The 25,062-nt window shown below is 41.4% G+C and overlaps 1 protein-coding gene across 1 annotated transcript in view; it reads left to right on the top strand.

Moving 5' to 3' along the window:
- Positions 1-25,062, top strand: part of cdh24b (cadherin 24, type 2b) — a 576,558-nt gene that overhangs the window by 344,202 nt on the left and 207,294 nt on the right. The window contains exon 5 of the mRNA XM_061935917.1: positions 6,737-6,856. Within this exon, the coding sequence (XP_061791901.1) occupies positions 6,737-6,856 (120 nt within the window). The remainder of the gene's footprint in view (positions 1-6,736; positions 6,857-25,062) is intronic.

The following is a 25,062-nucleotide window of genomic DNA, read 5'->3' as shown; positions in this document are numbered from 1 at the left end:
CAAAAGAGCAGAGCTGATGCAACCAGCTGCCACTCCAGCAATGCCACTTCTACACACAGCCACAAAAGTAAAACAACACAAAAATAATAATAATCAACCAATAATACACATTGTGCACACACGATTGCAGCATAGGTAGGTAGGTAGGTCTTTTTGGTCGTTGCACAAGTACAACGGAACTTTGTTTTCAGCACAAACCTGTTCAAGATTAGACAAACAAACAAGAGTACAGGGTTTCAGAACGGGAACGCTGATGGGTCGCCACAAGGCGCCCCGTAAAAGGTGGGAAAAAGGTCAACGCTGGGGGAGGATGACTAAAAAAAAATACAATCTAGTCTGGAGTGGGAAAAAACCTCCATTGCAAAGCAAATATACATATTACAACGTACGTCTCAAGACTTACAACAGAGGGGAGGGAGTGGAGGCTACAGCGGCAGGCTGCAGATCTTCCAAACAAAAACATCATTTCAACACCCACACACACTGTGGTAGCCTCTGCGGTGTTCTACGCCTGCTGGAGTGGGGGGAGCATGGCCAGAGACAGGAGCAGACCCAACAAAGCAACCAACTCTTGGCCAGTGTCCAGTCCCCAAGGAGACCGAGGCGTGCGATACATGCTCATTAAGCCAAGAAACCGTGAAGCCTGTCCGTCCCGGCGCCAGCTCCGCAACCCTGTCTCTTCCTCCGCATCTCATCCAGTCTCTCCAAACGGACTCCGGTGTGACAGCGACCCAGCACCTGGTCACAACGGCCAAAAATCTCCCGGGAGGTAGATACAAAAGCCCACAAAAAAGCACCCAACCGAACAAAAACATAATTTCAACACCCACACACACTGTGGTGGCCTCTGCGGTGTTCTACGCCTGCTGGAGTGGGGGGAGCATGGCCAGAGACAGGAGCAGACCCAACAAAGCAACCAAGAGAGCCGACTCCACCCTCGGCCGCCCACCAACTCTCGGCCAGTGTCCAGTCCCCAGAGGATGCGTCCAAGGAGACCGAGGCGTGCGATACACGCTCATTCAGCCAAGAAACCGTGAAGCCTGTCCGTCCCGGCGCCAGCTCCGCAACCCTGTCTCTTCCTCCGCATCTCATCCAGTCTCTCCAAACGGACTCCGGTGTGGCAGCGACCCAGCACCTGGTCCCAACGGCCAAAAGGCTCCCGGGAGGTAGTTACAGAAGCCCACAAAAAAGCACCCAACCGAACAAAAACATAATTTCAACACCCACACACACTGTGGTGGCCTCTGCGGTGTTCCCCCGCCATCGTCTGCTGGGGTGGAGGGGAAGCATGGCCAGAGACAGGAGCAGACCCAAGAAAGCAACCAAGAGAGCTGACTCCACCCTCAGCCGCCCACCAACTCTCGGCCAGTGTCCAGTTCGTATGGATGAGCGAGGATGAGTCCAAGGAGACCGAGGTGTCCGATACCTGCTCATTCAGCCAAGACACCATGAAGCCTGTCCGTCACGGCGCCCGGCACCAGCTCCGCAACCCTGTCTCTTCATCCGCATCTACTCCAGTCTCTCCAAACGGACTCCAGTGTGGCAGAGACCCAGCACCTGGTCCCAACGACCAAAAGGCGCCCGGGAGGTAGATACAGAAGCCCACAAAAAAGCACCCAACCAAACAAAAACATAATTTCAACACCCACACACACTGTGGTGGCTTCTGCGGTGTTCTACACCATCGTCAGCTGGGGTGGGCGGGGAGCATGGCCAGAGACAGGAGCAGACCCAACAGAGCAACCAAGAGAGCCGACTCCACCCTCGGCCGCCCACCAACTCTCGGCCAGTGTCCAGTCTGCATGGATGAGCGAGGATACGTCCAAGGAGACCGAGGTGTCCGATACCTGCTCATTCGGCCAAGACACTGTGAAGCCTGTCCGTCTCGACGCCCGGCACCAGCTCTGCAACCCTGTCTCTTCCTCCGCATCTCATCCAGTCTCTCCAAACGAACTCCGGTGTGGCAGAGACCCAGCACCTGGTCCCAACGACCAAAAGGCTCCCGGGAGGCAGATTCAGAAGCCCACAAAAAAGCACCCAACTAATCAAAAACATAATTTCCAAAACCCACACACACTGTGGTGGCCTCTGCGGTGTTCCACGCCATCGTCTGCTGGGGTGGGGGGGAAGCATGGCCAGAGACAGTAGCAGACCCAACAGAGCAACCCAGAGAGCCGACTCCACCCTCGGCCGCCCACCAACTCTCGGCCAGTGTCCAGTCTGCATGGATGAGCGAGGATACGTCCAAGGAGACCGAGGTGTCCGATACCTGCTCATTCGGCCAAGACACTGTGAAGCCTGTCCGTCTCGACGCCCGGCACCAGCTCTGCAACCCTGTCTCTTCCGCCGCATCTCATCCAGTCTCTCCAAACGAACTCCGGTGTGGCAGAGACCCAGCACCTGGTCCCAACGACCAAAAGGCTCCCGGGAGGCAGATTCAGAAGCCCACAAAAAAGCACCCAACTAATCAAAAACATAATTTCCAAAACCCACACACACTGTGGTGGCCTCTGCGGTGTTCCACGCCATCGTCTGCTGGGGTGGGGGGGAAGCATGGCCAGAGACAGTAGCAGACCCAACAGAGCAACCCAGAGAGCCGACTCCACCCTCGGCCGCCCACCAACTCTCGGCCAGTGTCCAGTCTGCATGGATGAGCGAGGATACGTCCAAGGAGACCGAGGTGTCTCATACCTGCTCATTCGGCCGAGACACTGTGAAGCCTGTCCGTCTCAGCGCCCAGCGCCAGCTCTGCAGCCCTGTCTCTTCCTCCGCATCTCTCCAAATGGACTCCGGTGTGGCAGAGACCCAAGAGCTGGTCCTCACGGCCAAAAGGCTCAGAATCAGAATAGTTTTTATTGCCATTGTTTGAGAACGGGTTCACAAACTAGGAATTTGTCTTGGTGCAATCGTGCAACATAAAACACATACAACACTGAATAGGTAATAAAATGAGCTGTAACTGAGCTATCAGATCTTGTTATTGTTCACGTGCCTGATGGCCGAGGGGAAAAAAACTGTTCAGGTGGCGGGAGGTGTGGGTCTGGATGGACCGTAGTCTCCTGCCTGAGGGGAGAGGGGAGAATAGTTTGTGTCCAGGGTGAGAAGAGTCAGCTGTGATCCAACCCACACGCCTCCTGGTCCTGGAGGAGAACAAGTCCTGGAGGGATGGGAGCTCGCAGCCAATAACCTCCCGGGAAGGTAGATCCAGAAACCCACAAAAAAGCACCGCAGAAGTCACGAAAGTGGCCCAAGCAAAGTTTCTACAAGACCGACCACCTGATATTTTGCAAAATGAAGACATTTATTGAGAGAGTTCCAACAACGAGCATGCAGTGACCTGATCATCTCCCTATGGCTGCTCAAGGATCACGCCAAAAATCCCCGACGTACCCGGAATAGAAATAAAGAGCCCAGGCGAGAGATAGAAATAATGTTCCGCACTCGCGTTGCTGAGAGATTTGGAGCGATGGAATCTGCCCTCGGATTGTAATTCAGAGCGTGGCTCCGGTGAGCCTGTATGTACAAAAAGAACTTTAATCTACATTTAAACTCCCCCTCGGCCCCCTTTGAAAATAGGTTCTACTTCGAGGGACCGCTCTTGGGCTCTAAAAGCCAGGAGAAAGTTATGTATTACCTTAAATAATAAATACCGGGAGCTGGGTATTTTTAAGTCTTTTTGAAGGTCTCTGCCGTCTGACTGATATAATTGCTCTTTGTTCTTGTGAAAAGAAAAAATCAGTCAAACATGAAGTGCAGTGTGAACGCTCTATTGATCACGGTAAAGAGGAATTGGTGAATGCCGCTAAGGGGCCTTTAAATGTTTCAGCAATGGGTATAGTTTCATAAACCGTTTATTAGCAGCTGCATAATATTTAGTCAATCAAGATTATTCTATGAAAGTGTCAATGCAACATTTACCAGGGTGCTCTGCAAGCAACACGGAGACGCTAATAGAATAATTGTTTGTAAGTTATCACAAAAAACTTCGTGTTGAAATGAGTTCCAGGCAAAAAGATAAAAGGCTGTCTTTGAAACCAACCAAGAAGAAGGCTCGTAAAACTCCACTGGGACTTCAAAGCGGAGAGATGACAGGATATGCCCAATTTCCAGACGAACTCTTTTTGAAGTATTTTACGAACTCTGTTTGAACTATTTTATGGAACTCTCTTTGAACTATTTAATGGAACTCTTTTTGAACTATTTTACGACCTCTCCTTTTGAACTGTTCAGTAACCAAAGGCAACGCTGTTTACGACCCACTTCCCTCTGGAAGCAGCTGTGGTCAGGTGGGGGGAGAAAGTCAAATAAAGAAGGAGGAGTGCAATCTTTTGGGAGAGCGTGCTGGAGATTGTAAAAGGATACAATGTCTGGGCAACTCTCCTCAATATATTGAGTCCAAATTGAATTCTGTCTCTCTTTAATTATTTGCCTCTTGTCTTGTTTAATAGATGTCATCAGTGTTTGAACCCGACAGCTAAAGCATACTTTTATTACAAGTCGTGTAGATGATTGTCACACCCTGCTTTCTGGTCTTCCTAAAAATGATATTGCACCTTTGCAATTACTCCAAAATTCGGCGGCACGTGTCCTGACGCAGACCAAAAGGCGGGCTCACATTACACCAGTTTTAAAATCTCTGCATTGGCTCCCCGTGTGTTTCAGGGTCAATTTTAAGGTTCTTCTTATGGGATTGGGCCTTGTTATCTTTCAGATTTGCTTTTACCCCATGAACCTTCCCCGGGCCCTGATATCCATACGGTCGTGGTCAAAAGTTTACGTACACTTGTAAAGAACATAATCTCATGGCTGTCTTGAGTTTCCAATAATTTCTACAACTCTTAATTTTTTGTGATAGAGTGATTGGAGCACATACTTGTTGGTCACAAAAAAACATTCATCAAGTTTGCTTCTTTTCTGAATTTATTATGGTTCTACTGAAAATGTGAGCAAATGTGACTTGGTCAAAAGTATACATACAGCAATGTTAATATTTGCTTACATGTCCCTTGGCAAGTTTCACTGCAATAAGGCGCTTTTGGTAGCCATCCACAAGCTTCTGCTTGAATTTTTGACCACTCCTCTTGACAAAATTGGTGCAGTTCAGCTAAATTTGTTGGTTTTCTGACATGGACTAGTTTCTTCAGCATTGTCCACACTATGGGAAGGCCATTCTAACACCTTCATTGTAGCCTGATTTAGCCATTCCTTTACCACTTTTGACCTGTGTTTGGGGTCATTGTCCTGTTGGAACACCCAACTGCGCCCAAGACCCAACCTCCGGGCTGATGATTTTAGCTTGTCCTGAAGAATTTAGAAGTAATCCTCCTTTTTCATTGTCCCATTTACTCTCTGTAAAGCACCAGTTCCATTGGCAGCAAAACAGGCCCAGAGCATAACACTACCACCACCATGCTTGACGGTTGGCTTGGTGTTCCTGGGATTAAAGAACTCCCCTTTTCTCCTCCAACCCTCACTGGAAACGTGTCCGACTTACTGCCGGCAATGCTTCCCTGACTTGTTCAAGTCAAAGATTTGTTTTTTTTCCAGATCCGTGCCGAGTTCCTTTGACTTTCAGCATTGTCGCGTTTGTAACCGAGTCTAATGACTGCATCACATGAGCCCTATTTAAATTGGCTCAGAGATTTGATTGTAGCTTTTTGACATCACCAGAATTTTCAGTAGAACCATAACACATTCATAAAACAACCAAACTTTGGTGAATAACAAGTATGTGCTCCAATCACAAAAAAATAAGAGTTGTAGAAATGATTGGAAACTCAAGACAGCCATGAGATTATGTTCTTTACAAGTGTATGTAAACTTTTGACCGCGACTGTATGGATATCAGGGCCCGGGGAAGGTTCATAGGGTTAAAGCAAATCTGAAAGATAACAAGGTCCAATCCCATAAGAAGAACCTTAAAATTGACCCTGAAAGACACGGGGAGCCAATGCAGAGATTTTAAAACTGGTGTAATGTGAGCCCGCCTTTTGGTCATTATGTAGTGTATGTCAACTTTTGACCACGACTGCATTCCCTCCCTACAAACACACACACAATTATTGCTCCTCACGTTGGGCCTTGAATCAGACGTAAAGTAGCAGTTGAGTCCTCAAAAACCTCTTCTTCCTCCCACATTGTTGGACTTGAGACTCACAGAGAAGTGTCACTCCCCTGCTCCCGGGCGCCAATATGCAATTTATGAGCGTGCGTTTGTATGAATGCACAATATCTGAAATGCTTTCTGGATTGTATTTATTTTCTCTTTTTTTTTTTTGGAACGTGCAAACCAATTCAAAAAAATGCTGCCGCCAAATTGACACTTGGTGAGCCGTAGAAAGAAGATTTACGGGAGTAAAGTGAGAGGCGTGAAAGCGGGAGACGGTCCGATTGAACGGGTGGTGGGGGGTGGGGAGGGGAGCAAAGAAGAAATTGGAGACGGAGATGAGGAGAAATGAAGTGAGACAGTGGGAGGCTGAGGGAGGGCGGAGGGTGTGTTTGTGTAGGTGTTTGGATTAGGTGAATAAAGTATTTGTCACACTTTAGTGTGGAAAAAGATTGAAACGGGAGAGAAGTGGAGTGGATATAAAGCTGTCTAATGCACCTAAAGTGATGCTGTATATTTACTGCTGAGCTACAGATCTCACTTATTTTGACTTGTTGTTGTTTTTCCCTCGACTTACCCTTTCCTATTTCTCAACCTTTTACCCTCCATCCTCTTCTCTCCTCCCTTCAGGCACCTCCATCATCCGGGTGACAGCGACAGACGCCGACGACCCGACTTACGGGAACAGTGCCAAGCTGGTGTACACTCTGGTCCAGGGCCAACAGTACTTCTCTGTCGATCCCCAGACAGGTCAGACTGTTTCTGAGCTACCATTCTGCTCCCCCTTACCCAACCACACACAAGGAAAAATATACCTGGGGGGGCGGGTTTGGTGGTAGCGGAGGTGTATATTGTAGCCGGGAGGAGTTAGGGATGCAAGGGATTCTGGGTATTTGTTCTGTTGTGTTTATGTTGTGTTACGGTGCGGATGTTCTCCCGAAATGTGTTTGTCATTCTTGTTTAGTGTGGGTTCACAGTGTGGTGCATATTTGTAACAGTGTTAAAAGTTGTTTATACGGCCACCCTCAGTGTGACCTGTATGGCTGTTGAAAAGCCGTAGATATTATGTGACTGGGCCGGCACGCAAAGGCAGTGCCTTTAAGGCACGCCCCCAATATTGATGTCTGGGTGGAAATCGGTCGAGAATGGTTGCCCCCGGGAGATTTTCGGGAGGGGCACTGAAATTCGGGAGTGTCCCGGGTAAATCGGGAAGGTTGGCAAGTATGTCAATCAATTCATTCTCTCTCTCTCTCTCTCTCTCTCTCTCTCTCTCTCTCTCTCTCTCTCTCTCTCTCAACATTAGACAATAGAAGTAGTAAGGGAACTTGTCCTACTTAAGAACAAATAGGCCACCCTAAGAGTGCTCTGGAGCACTCGTAGATTTTGTTCTTACCTACGAACAAATCCCAGCTAAGAAAACATTGGTGAATACAAAAATCTCCTTAAAAACTCTGTAAGTCGGTCGCTGAATGGGGGCCATTGTTGATTGTCATGTCATGTCCGGATGTACAATTTGGACGCCGTCTTTGCTCCAGAGTAAGTCTTTGCTGTCGTCCAGCATTCTGGTTTTGTTTACTTTGCAGCCAGTTCAGTTTTAGTTTTGTTCTGCATAGCCTTCCCTAAGCTTTAATGCCTTTTCTTAGCGGCACTCACCTTTTGTTTATTTTTGGTTTAAGCATTAGACACCTTTTTACCTGCACTCTGCCTCCCGCTGTTCCCGACATCTACAAAGCAATTAGCTACCGATGTGCATTTCATGGTCTTGCCGTCCTCGTCCAGACAGAAGGGCGACACGACAGCGCGGCTGGATCAAAAGCTTTGCTGAACAAAAAGTTGCTTTACTACAAGCAAGTGTCATTATGCAGGTCTGCAGTACCTGGAGGAGGTTAAGTCCAATATGAGGCACTCCTAACCTGGAGGAGCCGGATAATCTTCTTATATTCCTTCTTTCTCTGTCTGGGTGTGTGTTGATTCAGGAGGGTACAGCCTGACCATGTAAGGAGATTATCACGTGGAAGTGACCGGAAAACAAACCTCTATATGTTGTAACTCAGAAGTTGGCGTTTAGATAGACACAGAGTCTCTGTTTAATAATTATTTAAATATTACTGTTTAATAAACAGTAATATCATATGTTTAATAATAGTTGTAATTTTTGCGGTTAAGAAACTTCTATGACTTCAAGCTCTTCTTCTTGTTTTTTCGAGGATGTCATGACTGCCACAAGTGGTGGACACGTTTATTACAACAGTGTTGTGGCCCTTGTGGAGAATGCATGTACGTTTAAGAGTTCTGTCTTTATTCATAGCCATGTTTGGATCGTCTAGTGCTTTTCCTTTGTATATTCTACCAGTTTCTTTTGACATTTCAGATGCCTGGTTGTGTTTTCACCCTTGGAATGTGAACTACAACCCCCACTCTTTTTTCTTATCAGTGTTGCAAGGGGGGAGATGGGGGTTTTCTTTGTGTGCAAGAAGTTGGCTTTTCCGTTTGAATGTCAGATCAACTAGAGTAGCCGATATGAATGTATTGGTTAAGTTGAACTTGAAAATATTCCAATTCTGTCTTGATGGTCCTTCTTACTCAGCATATATGTCATCGAAAGAACTTGGGATTGACCAGTAACTTAGATTCGCTGGGAGGAAGAGCTGGTCAACTCAACACCTTCTAGAAGAAAGACTGCTGTAGCACAATACAGCCATCTACTGCCACGATTACATGTTGTGTTGTCAGAAGAATGCCTCCATAACAATGTGATACAACCATGCCACCGGATCATTTTAGATTGAGCACCATGTTGTTACCAGCGGGTTTAAAAAACTTTGTTTTTTAATTAAATAAAAATGCACGAAGACAAATGGCCAGACCCTGCAGAACAGCAAGTTTGCTCAAGATGCTAAAGTGCAAACACATATTGTGTACTTAGTCACACAAACACAGACTGTGTGCCAGTGTGGAAAAATCACAATCAAACAAGTCACAGATGAAGGAAAAATGCAAACATACTGACAATTAGTGTTGTCCCCATACCAATATTTTGGTACTGGTACCAAAATGTATTTCGATACTTTTCTAAATAAAAGGCACCACAAAAAATGTAATTATTGGCTTTATTTTAACAAAAAAATCTTAGGGTACATTAAACATATGTTTATTATTGTAATTTAGTCCTTAAATAAAATAGTGAACATACTAGACAACTTGTCTTTTAGTAGTAAGTAAAAAAACAAAGACTCCTAATTAGTCTAATTTGTAACATATTGTGTTATTTTTCTACCTATAAATTTGCTACCGGCGTCACAATGTAAACAAATGTCATGGGTGGATCTACACCTGACATCCACTGTAATGATACCAAGTATAGAAGCGTATATAGTAGTGTTGTCTCGATACCAATATTTTGGTACCGGTACCAAAAAGTATTTTGATACTATTCGATACTTTTCTAAATAAAGTGGACCACAAAAAACAATACATTTTAACAGAGGGACAAACTGTAAAAAATGGATTATTAATCTACTTGTTCATTTACTGTTAATATCTGCTTATTTTCCGTTTTAACATGTTCTATCTACACTTCTGTTAAAATGTTATAATCACTTATTCTTCTCTTCTTTGATACTTTACATTAGTTTTGGATGATACCACACATTTAGGTATCGATCCGATACCAAGTAGTTACGGGATCATACATTGGTAATATTCAAAGTCCTCGTGTGTACATATTTCCTGAGTTTATAAACATAATATACATGTTTTAAAAAGGCAAAAAGATTTTGTGATTTAAAAAAATATCGATGTAATCATAGTAGTATCGACTAAATACTACGGTTGTACGGTATACCGGTATTAGTATAGTACAGTGATACTAATGTATCATATTCGGTACTATACCGCCTCTAAAAAGTACTCTCGAATCACTTATCCTCGCCTCCATGGTGACAAATGAAGTAAGTTTCTTACAAGTATCTTTATCACTGGAGGACGGGGAATAGCTAAACATGCTTCACTACACACCGTAGGAGGATACAATAGCTCACCGGCGTCACCGCTAATGACGCCGTTCCTGAGTGTAAACAAATGCCATAAGTGGATCTACACCTGACATCCACTGTAATGATACCAAGTACAAGATCGTATCTGGTCGATACTTAAATTTTTCTTTCGTTGAAATTTGTATTATGTTTATAAACTCAGTAAATATGTCCCTGGACACATGAGGACTTTGAATATGACCAATGTCTGATCCTGTAACGACTTGGTATCGGATCGATACCTAAATGTGTGGTATCATCCAAAACTAATGTAAAGTATCCAAACAAGAGAAGAATAAGTGATTATTACATTTTAACAGAAGTGTAGATAGAACATGTTAAAAGAGAAAATAAGCAGATATTAACAGTAAATGAACAAGTAGATTAATAATTCATTTTTTATAGTTTGTCCCCTTTGTTAAAATGTATTGTTAAAATAAAGCCAATAATGAAATTTTTTGTGGTCCCCTTTATTTAGAAAAATATCGAAATACATTTTGGTAGCGGCACCAAAATATTGGTATCGAGACAACACTACTAGATACGCTTCTGTACTTGGTATCATTACAGTGGATGTCAGGTGTAGATCCACCCATGGTGTTTGTTTACATTGTGACGCCGCTGAGCTATTGTATCCTCCTACGGTGTGTAGTGAAGCATGTTTAGCTATTCCTCGTCCTCCAGTGATAATGATACAGGTACTTTTCAGAGGCGGTATTGTACAGAATATGATTCATTAGTATCGCAGTACTATACTAGTACAACAACCCTACTGAGAATGTCCTATTTTAACGCCTTACTCTTTGTTGTGGGTGTTTCACTCACACACAAAGTGACGTATCCCACTTAGTCATCCGTCTCTCTCTCTCGGTCCCTTCCGGTAGGAAATGTGTTGCTGTTAGGGGGGCCCAAAAACTCTGGGTTACGACCCCCCCCCCACCCCCACCCCCCTGGATGAAGTTAATCAACAAGACGCGTGTCAGCAGTGGTTCCGGGGACCATTACGCCGGAACCGCCCGCGTTCTCTCCGTCTTATGTAAGTCGCTCAAGGACGAGCGGAAGGGTTGACCCTGACTTTTTCTCCGGTTTTCTGTTTTACTGGGACAACTTTTTCTCCGGTTTTCCAATTTATATGGAAAACTTTTTCTCCGGTTTTCCATTTTATTGGGACAAATTTTTCTCCGGTTTTCCATTTTACTGGGATGACTTTTTGTCCGATTTTCCATTTTATTGGGATGAATTTTTGTCTGGTTTTCCATTTCACTAGGATGACTTTTTGTCCGGTTTTCCATTTTATTGGGACGACTTTTTCTCCGGTTTTCCGTTTTATTGGGATGACTATCTCTCCAGTTTTCCATTTTACTGAGACAACTTTTTCTCTGGTTTTCCATTTTATTGGGAAAACATTTTCTCCGGTTTTCCATTTTACTGGGATGACTTTTTCTCCGGTTTTCCATTTTACTGGGACAACTTTTTCTCCGGTTTCCCATTTTATTGGGACGACTTTTTCTCCGGTTTTCCATTTTACTGGGACGACTTTTTCTCCGGTTTTCCATTTTATTGGGACAACTTTTTCTCCGGTATCCCATTCTATTGGGACAACTTTTTCTCCGGTTTTCAATTTTATTGGGAAACCTTTTCTCCGGTTTCCCATCTTATTGGGACAACTTTTTCTCCGGTTTTCCATTTTATTGGGACAATTTTTTCTCCGGTTTTCCATTTTATTGGGGCGACTTTTTCTCCGGTTTTTCATTTTACTGGGACGACTTTTTCTCCGGTTTTCCATTTTACTGGGACGACTTTTTCTCCGGTTTTCCATTTTACTGGGACAACTTTTTCTCCGGTTTTCCATTTTACTGGGACGACTTTTTTTCCGGTTTTCCATTTTACTGAGATGACTTTTTCTCCGGTTTTCCATTTTACTGGGACGACTTTTTCTCCGGTTTTCCATTTTACTGGGACGACTTTTTCTCCGGTTTTCCATTTTATTGAGACGACTTTTTCTCCGGTTTTCCATTTTATTGAGAAGACTTTTTCTCCGGTTTTCCATTTTATTGGGACGACTTTTTCTCCGGTTGTCCATTTTACTGGGACGACTTTTTCTCCGGTTTTCCATTTTACTGGGATGACTTTTTCTCTGATTTTCCATTTTATTGGGATGAATTTTTGTCCGGTTTTCCATTTTATTGGGACGACTTTTTCTCCAGTTTTTCATTTTATTGGGATGAATTTTTCTCCTGTTTTCTGTTTTATCGGGATGACTTTTTCTCCTGTTTTCCGTTTTATTGGGATGACTTTTTCTCCGGTTTTCCGTTTTATTGGGACGACTTTTTCTCCAGTTTTCCATTTTATTGGGATTAACTTTTCTCCTGTTTTCCACTTTATTGGGATGACTTTTTCTCCGGTTTTCCGTTTTATTGGGACAACTTTTTCTCCGGTTTTCCGTTTTGCTGGGATTACTTTTTCTCCGGTTTTCCTTCTGCGTTTCACCTTCGGAGAGGAGTCATGGCCTCGGAGGTGAAGACTTTGAACACAGGGGACATTGATTGACACATGCGTTACACTCATTGCGTTTGTCTCCACACGAGGCGGCAGATGTTAGCCAAGGCCTACCGGGACTTTATTTTTTACCCATGTGAGTCACGGACGGCTGATAAGTTGTCGCTCGGCGCTTGTCAATCTTCAGCAGCTGATTGCCGACTTGAGGCAGGGCCAAAGAGCTTGGCGCTACATTTTAATTTGCATTGGCGAGATTCGACGCCCGGTAGACGTGGCGGTGTTTAGCATTCAGAACATGTCCGCCCCGGCCTCACCTCGCAGTTATCAACAGCTGTAGTCAAATTGTACGCGCTCAATCAGCTTGTGAAATACGGGAACTGTTGGCGCCGTTATTTTGTTCACAGGAAGTTGAATGGGATGTGACAGAACTCGAGTCATCCAAACCATCGCTGGAGGAATAATGTGCAATTTATGTCTTACACAATGAGGCCATTTACTGGGGACGATCAATGTGGAGATTGCGTCGGGTACCGAATTTAATACTTTCATAGGCACCGACCGGATGAAGTTAATCAACAAGACGCGTGTCAGCAGTGGTTCCGGGGACCATTACGCCGGAACCGCCTGCGTTCTCTCCGTCTTATGTAAGTCGCTCAAGGACGAGCGGAAGGGTTGACCCTGACTTTTTCTCCGGTTTTCTGTTTTACTGGGATAACTTTTTCTCCGGTTTTCCAATTTATATGGAAAACTTTTTATCCGGTTTTCCATTTTATTGGGACAAATTTTTCCCCGGTTTTCCATTTTACTGGGATGACTTTTTGTCCGGTTTTCCAATTTATTGGGATGAATTTTTGTCTGGTTTTCCATTTCACTAGGATGACTTTTTGTCCGGTTTTCCATTTTATTGGGACGACTTTTTCTCCGGTTTTCCGTTTTATTGGGATGACTATCTCTCCAGTTTTCCATTTTACTGAGACAACTTTTTCTCTGGTTTTCCATTTTATTGGGAAAACATTTTCTCCGGTTTTCCATTTTACTGGGATGACTTTTTCTCCGGTTTTCCATTTTACTGGGACGACTTTTTGTCCGGTTTTCCATTTTATTGGGATGAATTTTTGTCTGGTTTTCCATTTCATTAGGATGACTTTTTGTCCGGTTTTCCATTTTATTGGGACGACTTTTTCTCCGGTTTTCCGTTTTATTGGGATGACTATCTCTCCAGTTTTCCATTTTACTGAGACAACTTTTTCTCTGGTTTTCCATTTTATTGGGAAAACATTTTCTCCGGTTTTCCATTTTACTGGGATGACTTTTTCTCCGGTTTTCCATTTTACTGGGACAACTTTTTCTCCGGTTTCCCATTTTATTGGGACGACTTTTTCTCCGGTTTTCCATTTTACTGGGACGACTTTTTCTCCGGTTTTCCATTTTATTGGGACAACTTTTTCTCCGGTATCCCATTCTATTGGGACAACTTTTTCTCCGGTTTTCAATTTTATTGGGAAACCTTTTCTCCGGTTTCCCATTTTATTGGGACAACTTTTTCTCCGGTTTTCCATTTTATTGGGACAATTTTTTCTCCGGTTTTCCATTTTATTGGGGCGACTTTTTCTCCGGTTTTTCATTTTACTGGGACGACTTTTTCTCCGGTTTTCCATTTTACTGGGACGACTTTTTCTCCGGTTTTCCATTTTACTGGGACAACTTTTTCTCCGGTTTTCCATTTTACTGGGACGACTTTTTTTCCGGTTTTCCATTTTACTGAGACGACTTTTTCTCCGGTTTTCCATTTTACTGGGACGACTTTTTCTACGGTTTTCCATTTTACTGGGACGACTTTTTCTCCGGTTTTCCATTTTATTGAGACGACTTTTTCTCCGGTTTTCCATTTTATTGAGAAGACTTTTTCTCCGGTTTTCCATTTTATTGGGACAACTTTTTCTCCGGTTTTCCATTTTACTGGGACGACTTTTTCTCCGGTTTTTCATTTTACTGGGATGACTTTTTCTCTGATTTTCCATTTTATTGGGATGAATTTTTGTCCGGTTTTCCATTTTATTGGGACGACTTTTTCTCCAGTTTTTCATTTTATTGGGATGAATTTTTCTCCTGTTTTCCGTTTTATTGGGATGACTTTTTCTCTTGTTTTCCGTTTTATTGGGATGACTTTTTCTCCGGTTTTCCGTTTTATTGGGACGACTTTTTCTCCAGTTTTCCATTTTATTGGGATTAATTTTTCTCCTGTTTTCCACTTTATTGGGATGATTTTTCCTTGGTTTTCCGTTTTATTGGGACAACTTTTTCTCCGGTTTTCCGTTTTATTGGGACAACTTTTTCTCAGGTTTTCCGTTTTGCTGGGATTACTTTTTCTCCGGTTTTCCTTCTGCGTTTCACCTTCGGAGAGGAGTCATGGCCTCGGAGGTGAAGACTTTGAACACAGGGGACATTGATTGACACATGCATTACACTCATTGCGTTTATCTCCACACGAGGCGGCAGATGTTAGCCAAGGCCTACCGGGACTTTATTTTTTACCCATGTGAGTCACGGACGGCTGATAAGTTGTCGCTCGGCGCTTGTCAATCTTCAGCAGCTGATTGCCGACTTGAGGCAGGGCCAAAGAGCTTGGCGCTACATTTTAATTTGCATTGGCGAGATTCGACGCCCGGTAGACGTGGCGGTGTTTAGCATTCAGAACATGTCCGCCCCGGCCTCACCTCGCAGTTATCAACAGCTGTAGTCAAATTGTACGCGCTCAATCAGCTTGTGAAATACGGGAACTGTTGGCGCCGTTATTTTGTTCACAGGAAGTTGAATGGGATGTGACAGAACTCGAGTCATCCAAACCATCGCTGGAGGAATAATGTGCAATTTATGTCTTACACAATGAGGCCATTTACTGGGGACGATCAATGTGGAGATTGCGTCGGGTACCGAATTTAATACTTTCATAGGCACCGACCGGATTCCGTCTGTACTACCGGAATCTTTGTTTGTTTACTTACTAATAAAAGACAAGTTGTGTTGTATGTTCACTATTTTATTTAAGGACTACATTGTTATTCGATTGCAATAAGAAATATAGGTTTCATTTTGTTAAAATAAAACCGGTACCAAAATATTGAGATCGTGACAACCCTAGTCAGTACAGATTGGTGTCTTATCGCATTGTGTTGTGCTTTAGAAGCCAGCTTATCTCTTGATGTAGTTAGCTTCTGTACCCTAAGATTTTTTTTGTTAAATAAAGCCAATAATGGAATTTTTTTGTGGTCCCCTTTATTTAGAAAAATATCGAAACACATTTTGGTACCGGTACCAAAACATTGGTATCGGGACAATCCCACGAAGTTGGCAACACTGTCAGGTCGAAATGTGGCACCTGTCGATTTGACATTTTAATTTGGATTGGCGAGATTCGACGCCCGGTAGATGTGGCGGTGTTTAGCATTCAAGAACATGTCCGCCCCGGCCTCACCTCACAGCCAATCACGACATCATCAACAGCTGTATTCAAATTGTACGCGCTCAATCAGCTACGAGAAATGTCGGCACCATTATTTTGCTCACAGGAAGTTGGATAGGATGTGACAGAACTCGAGTCATCCTAACCATCGCTGGAGGTATAGCGTTGCAATTTATGTCTCACACAATGAGGCCATTTACTGGGGACGATCAATGTGGAGATTGCGCCGGGTACCAAATTTAACACTTTTATCTTTGTTTGTTTACTTACTAATAAAAGACAAGTAGTCTTGTATGTTCACTATTTTATTTAAGGACTAAATTGTTATTCGATTGCAATAAGAAACATATGTTTCATTATGTTAAAATAAAACCGGTACCAAAATATAGTCAGTACAGATTGGTGTCTTATCGCATTGTGTTGTGCTTTAGATGCCAGCTTATCTCTTGACGTAGTTAGCTTCTAAGAATAATAAACATATTTTTATTGTACCCTCAGATATTTTTTTGTTAAAATAAAGCCAATAATATAATTTTTTGTGGTCCCTTTTATTTAGAAAAATATCGAAACACATTTTGGTACCGGTACCAAAATATTGGTATTGGGACAACCCCACAAGAGGGTAGCGAAGTTGGCAACACTATCAGGTCGAAATGTGGCACCTGTCGATTTGACATTTTAATTTGGATTGGCGAGATTCGATGCCCGGTAGACGTGGCGGTGTTTAGCATTCAAGAACATGTCTGCCCCGGCCTCACCTCGCAGTCAATCAGGTCGTCATCAACAGCTGTATTCAAATTGTACGCGCTCAATCAGCTACGAGAAATGTCGGCGCCGTTATTTTGCTCACAGGAAGTTGTTGGATGGGATGTGACAGAACTCGAGTCATCCAAACCATCGCTGGAGGTATAGCATTGCAATTTATGTCTCACACAATGAGGCCATTTACTGGGGACGATCAATGTGGAGATTGCGTCGGGTACTGAATTTAATACTTTTATAGGCACCGACCGGATTCTGTCGGTACTACCAGAGTCTTTGTTTGTTTACTTACTGATAAATGACAAGTTGTCTTGAATGTTCACTATTTTATTTAAGGACTAAATTGTTATTCGATTGCAATAAGAAACATGGGTTTTCATTATGTTAAAATAAAACCGGTACCAAAATATAGTCAGTACAGATTGGTGTCTTATCGCATTGTATTGTGCTTTAGAAGCCAGCTATTTCTTGATGTAGTTAGCTTCTAAGAATAATAAACATGTTTAATGTACCCTCAGATTTTTTTTTGTTAAAATAAAGCCAATAATAGAATTTTTTTGTGGTCCCTTTTATTTAGAAAAATATCGAAACATATTTTGGTACCGGTACCAAAATATTGGTATCGGGACAACCCCACAAGAGGGTAGCGAAGTTGGCAACACTATCAGGTCGAAATGTGGCACCTGTCGATTTGACATTTTAATTTGGATTGGCGAGATTCGACGCCCGGTAAATGTGACGGTGTTTAGCATTCAAGAACATGTCCGCCCCGGCCTCACCTCGCAGTCAACCACGCCGTTATCAACAGCCGTATTCCAATTGTACGCGCTCAATCAGCTTGTGAAATAGGGGTAATGTCGGCGCCGTTATTTTGTTCACGGGAAGTTGGATGGGATGTGACAGAACTTGAGTCATCCAAACCATCGCTGGAGGTATAGCGTGCAATTTATGTCTCACACAATGAGGCCATTTACTGGGGACGATCAATGTGGAGATTGCGCCGGGTACCAAATTTAATACTTTTATCTTTGTTTGTTTACTTACTAATAAAAGACAAGTTGACTTGTATGTTCACTATTTTATTTAAGGGCTAAATTGTTATTTAATTGCAATAAGAAACACATGTTTCATTTTGTTAAAATAAAACCGGTACCAAAATATAGTCAGTACAGATTGGTGTCTTATCGCATTGTGTCGCTTTAGAAGCCAGCTTATCTCTTAATGTAGTTAGCTTCTAAGAATAATAAACATATGTTTAATGTACCCTCAGATTTTTTTTTGTTAAAATGAAGCCAATAATGGAATTTTTTTGTGGTCCCCTTTATTTAGAAAAATATCAAAACACATTTTAGTACCGGTACCAAAATATTGGTATCGGGACAACCCCACAAAGTTGGCAACACTGTCAGGTCGAAATGTGGCACCTGTCGATTTGAAATTTTAATTTGGATTGGCGAGATTCGACGCCCGGTAGATGTGGCGGTGTTTAGCATTCAAGAACATGTCCGCCCCGGCCTCACCTCGCAGTCAACCACGCCGTTATCAACAGCCGTATTCCAATTGTACACGCTCAATCAGCTTGTGAAATACGGGAACTGTTGGCGCCGTTATTTTGTTCACGGGAAGTTGGATGGGATGTGACAGAACTCGAGTCATCCAAACCATCGCTGGAGGTATAGCGTTGCAATTTATTTTTCACACAATGAGGCCATTTACTGGGGACGATCAATGTGGAGATTGCGTCGGGTACCGAATTTAATACTTTTATAGGCACCGACCGGATTCCGTCGGTACTACCGGAGTCTTTGTTTGTCTACTTACTAATAAAAGACAAGTAGTCTTGTATGTTCACTATTTTATTTAAGGACTAAATTGTTATTCGATTGTAATAAGAAACATGGGTTTCATTATGTTAAAATAAAACCGGTACCAAAATATAGTCAGTACAGATTGGTGTCTTATCGCATTGTGTTGTGCTTTAGAAGCCATCTTATCTCTTGACGTAGTTAGCTTCTAAGAATAATAAACATATGTTTAATGTACCCTCAGATTTTTTTTTGTTCAAATAAAGACAATAAAATAATTTTTTTGTGGTCCCTTTTATTTAGAAAAATATCAGCTTGTGAAATAGGGGAAATGTCGTCGCCGTTATTTTGTTCACGGGAAGTTGGATAGGATGTGACAAAACTCGAGTCATCCAAACCATCGCTGGAGGTATAGCGTGCAATTTATGTCTCACACAATGAGGCCATTTACTGGGGACGATCAATGTGGAGACTGCGCCGGGTACTGAATTTAATACTTTTATAGGCACCAACCGGATTCCGTCGGTACTACCGGAGTCTTTGTTTGTTTACTTACTAATAAAAGACAAGTAGTCTTGTATGTTCACTATTTTATTTAAGGACTAATTCGATTTTGTGTCGTGCTTTAGAAGCCATCTTATCTCTTGATTTAGTTAGCTTCTAAAAATAATAAACATATGTTTAATGTACCCTAAGATTTTTTTTTGTTCAAATAAAGCCAATAATGGAATTTTTTTGTGGTGCCCTTTATTTAGAAAAATATCGAAACACATTTTGGTACCGGTACAAAAATATTGGTATCGGGACAACCCCACAAGAGGGTCGCAAAGTTGGCAACACTGTCAGGTCGAAATGTGGCACGACTCTGCCTAGAAATCCTGTCCATGAAAATCACAAACAGGATAGGTGACAGAACGCAGCCCCGGCGGAGACCAACTCCCAGTGGAAACGGATCCGACTTACATCCAAGCACCCGGACACAACTCTCGCTTTGGTTGTACAGAGATTGGATGGCCCTCGGCAGGGTTCCCCTCAGTACCTCCCACAAGATCTACCGAGGAAGATCTACGCCCTTCTCCAAATCCACAAAGCACATGTAGACTGGATAAGCATACTCTCAGGCCTTCTCCAGGATTCTCGCAAGAGTAACTAAAATTAATCATAATCCTCACACAGATTTAAAATAAAAAAAATAAAAAATTCTTGGCATCGCAGAGTATGAATTGAATATCAAAGATGACCAATTTCTCGGTTTATGTTCGCAACCTTCTACTATCCAGGTGAGCGGCATGATTTATAATCTAGTAATAACTTTCACCAACTCAGAGGCGACGCAGCGGCTCAGCATGTCAATATAGCAGCATAAGCTGGTTAGCGCTCTAGCGCTAAAAAATTGATCGTCTGCGTCAGCGCTTGTAATAACAATATCTCTATTATTTGGTTAATCGGCGGTTTTTGGATGTGTTTTAGACTTGTGTACTCCCTTTAACTCGTGTACTCCTTTTAGCTGCACCTTGTACTTGTCGTATTTAACGACTTGGAATGCATAGCAAAACGAAAACCACGTGTTCTTGTCTTACATAAAGATCGTGAAAGATTGGCAGAATAAATTTTTTAAAAATGTGCGGTTTGGCTTAAAGCGCAAAAAATATAACTAAATTGACAGTTTCGTTAAGAAATATTTATATAATTTTTTTTTTTATTTGTTTTGTTCTGTGATGTTTTTTGTGATGCAAATAATAAAAATTTAAAAAAAACAGTCGTTGCAAGAACTTGGTTGCGGTTTCAATTCAGCACCCTAAAGTTCCTCAAAAACATGCAAAAACGTGAAAAGATGAGAAATCACAAAATAACCAGAGGGTTTTTTTTTGTTTTTCCCTATCATATTTTAACATAGATGAGAGGAAGGGGGGTTTTCTTGCATCATGCTGTCCTCTGGCAGTGGAACCGCAAGTTCAAGGCCAGTCTGACTCAGCCTTAACCAGAAGCTACGAGCTTACTTAAAAAAAAAAGGGGGAAATTTGGGAGGAGGAAAACGAGCCTGCCTCCTAAACCTAAAAGTAGAATATGTTTCCACAGGAGAGTCGCCGGAATCTAAGCGCAAAAAGGTCTTAACTTAACTTAGGGCACGAGGCGATCTAATGGTTCCTGGTACTGAGAGCTCGTTAAGATATGATAATGGCCAACTATTAAAAGCTAAATGGAAATGTTTAATTCTGATTTTTGACCGGCAAGCAGTGGACAATCACAACAATGGTAAAAATTGTGATCATGTCAATTTTAAATATCTTTTCTGATATTTAATGGAGAATGCAATTATGTTTAATATGTGTGTGAAACTATTTTTACATAATTTTGACCTGAACATGACTTTAATTACTGGTATATGCATGATTTGGAGCAATACGAACACATATGGAACTAAATCTTAAATATTTTTAACAAACATATATATATATATATATATATATATATATATATATATATATATATATATATATATATATATATATATATATATATATATATATATATATATAAATAAATAAATAAATATATACATTAATTAATAAATTAATAAATATATATATATATATATATATATATATATATATATATATATATATATAAATACACACACACACACATATTTTTATATACACACACACACACACACACACACACTTATATAAATATAGACACAAATACAGTATACACAGATACATATATACACATATACATATATATATGTACACACATTTATATACATACATATATACATGTATACACACATATACAAATATACATATATACACATTTACATATGTACATACATACATAAACATATATACACACATACATATATACAAATACACATTTATACACATATACATATTTTTACACACATACATACACACATATACACATTCGTATATATATATATATATATATACATACATAAGTAAATATACATACATATATAAATATACATACATATACAAATATACACATATACATATATTAAAGTTAAAGTTAAAGTACCCATGATTGTCACACACACACACTAGGTGTGGCGAAATTTATACACATATATACATATTCATATATACATATACACATATACATATATATACATATACAAATATACATATTTATGCATATATACATATATACATACATACATATAAACACATATATGCACACATACATATATACACATTTACATATATACATCTACACGTATATACACACATATACACTTGTATACACACATATACACACACACACACATACACATATATACACAAACAAATTGTCGGAAGCAGATGTTTACATATATCCGTATTTAAGTGTTACTTCTTTAATTTCATAACCATATTACAAAACAGCTAGTGTTTTTCTTCCAATTGTGGTCTTTTGGTTGTCTGCAAATACTGTGTGCTAACCTTGGGTATGGAATGTAAGAAAGAGAGATACTCCTTCTTATCTATTCTTCTGTCCAGATGCGGAGAACAATTGGCATGTGTTTGGGCTGGAAAGACAAGACAACGAGGGTGGGAGGGAGAGAGACTTTATAGAAGAGAAGGTTTCCATATTTTAGAGCAGACCATCTTAGCTGCGCGATTGAATGTTCTATGCTGGACTGGTCTCATTTATGTTTACAAAGCTTTGCAAATATATTACAAAATACCTATTCTGTCTCTGGTGGTTCTTTTACTCAGCTTTAAGTGTCGTAAAGAGCTTGGGAGCGACGACCAGAAACTTGAATTCCCTGGGATGAACAACTGGTCCAAACGCAACAGTATATATATACACACATAAATAAATATACATACATCCATCCACCCATTTTCTACCGCTTATTCCCTTTGGGGTCGCGGGGGGCGCTGGAGCCTATCTCAGCTACAATCGGGCGGAAGGCGGAGTACACCCTGGACAAGTCGCCACCTCATCGCAGATATACATACATATATACTGTAAATATACATGCATACACAAATATGCACATACATATATACATATATATATATACACATTCATATATACATATACACATTTATACACACATACATATACGTGTATATATATATATATATATATATATATATATATATATCTTTACATATACAAATATACATACATATACTGTACATATATACATAAACATATATACATATATACAGTATATACATATACATATATACATACATATAATATTATATAATATTTTTCTCTACATAGAGAAATCTGTTTGGCTTGTTTTAACAGAATAAAAATACATATCTGTCTATAGAACCTTTGTCCTGCTAAACTCGGAACAGTACAAATGAACATGTTAATTATCCTATATTTAATTGGCAACCCAAAAATCATTATTACTATGCCAACTTCTTCACTCTAACCATTTTTCTCATTATTTACACAATATTTCAATACTTCACTTCACCAAATGACTAACATAACATGTCATACATCAACACACGGAAAGCGGAAAGACAATGTTTTGATTTGTTAACAATAAAAGCAGCTTTAAACCATCCTTACACTATTTTTCAAGCAAACTATGGAGCCAATTATTTTTACACAGAAACAGGTTCTTTTTTTCCCCGGTTGAGAGCATTATTTTCTACCTTAGTACAAATAGAATGCATTGAGATTCACTCTCTTTCGACTTAGTTCTGATTGGGGAGCCAAAAACAATGTGTGTGTATCTTTCTCAAATACTTGAGTTTGGATGGTGAGAGTAGGTGCCACGTGGGAGAGTCAGAGTGTCGACTTTCAGCTTAGGTCAACTTTTTGTTTCTTTGGACTGAAGCCCAGGCAACTCCGCTTGGGAGAGGCAGAAAAAGTAGAATAAGTTGTTATTCTTCCATTCTTGTCCCCTCACTTTGTTATTCAAGACGGAACAAAATAAACCGGGAAGACGTCGCCCTTAAAAAGGAGAAGCCCGAACAATTGAATAGATTGCAAAGACAAGATATTTAAAGTTTGAACTGAGAAACTACATTTTTTTTTGCAAATAATCATTAACTAAGAATTTAATGGCATTCACACATTGGTAAAAATGCCCCTGTGACAACTTTTTTGCACTGGTGTAACATGTGGCTTGGCATCGTTTTGCTGAAATAAGCAGGGGCATCCATGATGACGACATATGCCTTTTCAGCATTAATGGTGCCTTCACAGATGTGTAAGTTACCCATGTCTTGGGCACTAATACACCCCCATACCATCACACATGCTGGCTTTTCAACTTTGTGCCTAGAACAATCCGGATGGTTCTTTTCCTCTTTGTTCCGGAGGACACGACGTCCACAGTTCCCCCCAAAAAATTGAAATGTGGACTCGTCAGACCACAGAACACTTTTACACTTTGCATCAGTCCGTCTCAGGTGAGCTCGGGCCCCAGCAAAGCCAGGGGCGTTTCTGGGTGTTGTTGATAAATGACGTTGTCTTTTGCATAGTAGAGTTTTAACTTGCACGCACAGATGTTGCGACCAACTGTAGTTACTGACAGTGGTTTTCTGAAGTGTTCCTGAGCCCATGTGGTGGACTACAGGCAGGCCAGTCTAGTACCCGCACTCTTTTACTATGAAGCATTGTCTTGCTGAAATAAGCAGGGGCGTCCATGATAACGTCGCTTGGATGGAAACATATGTTGCTCCAAAACCTGTATGTACCTTTCAGCATTAATGGTGCCTTCACAGATGTGTAAGTTACCCATGCCTCGGGCACTAAGACACCCCCATACCATCACAGATGCTGGCTTTTCAACTTTGCGATTAGAACAATCCGGATAATTATTTTCCTCTTTGTTCCGGAGGACACGACGTCCACAGTTTCCCCAAAAATTTTTTAAATGTGGACTCGTCAGACCACAGAACACTTTTACACTTTGCATCAGTCCGTCTCAGGTGAGCTTGGGCCCCAGCAGAGCCGGCGGCGTTTCTGGGTGTTGTTGATAAATGACGTTGTCTTTTGCATAGTAGAGTTTTAACTTGCACGCACAGATGTTGCGACCAACTGTAGTTACTGACAGTGGTTTTCTGAAGTGTTCCTGAGCCCATGTGGTGGACTACAGGGAGGCCAGTCTCGTACCCGCACTCTTTTTACTATGAAGCATTGTCTTGCTGAAATAAGCAGGGGCGTCCATGATGACGACATATGTTGCTCCAAAACCTGCATGTACCTTTCAGCATTAATGGTGCCTTCACAGATGTGTAAGTTACCCATGCCTTGAACACTAATACACCCCCAAACCATCACAGATGCTGGCTTTTCAACTTTGTGCCTAGAACAATCAGGATGGTTCTTTTCCTCTTTGTTCCGGAGGACACGACGTCCACAGTTCCCCCCAAAAAATTGAAATGTGGACTCGTCAGACCACAGAAC

Source organism: Nerophis lumbriciformis, linkage group LG03 (genome assembly GCF_033978685.3).
Source record: "Nerophis lumbriciformis linkage group LG03, RoL_Nlum_v2.1, whole genome shotgun sequence".
Classification (NCBI taxonomy): Eukaryota; Metazoa; Chordata; class Actinopteri; order Syngnathiformes; family Syngnathidae; genus Nerophis; species Nerophis lumbriciformis.
The sequence above is the reverse complement of the archived record's forward strand: the minus strand, read 5'-3'. Positions and strand labels throughout refer to the sequence as shown.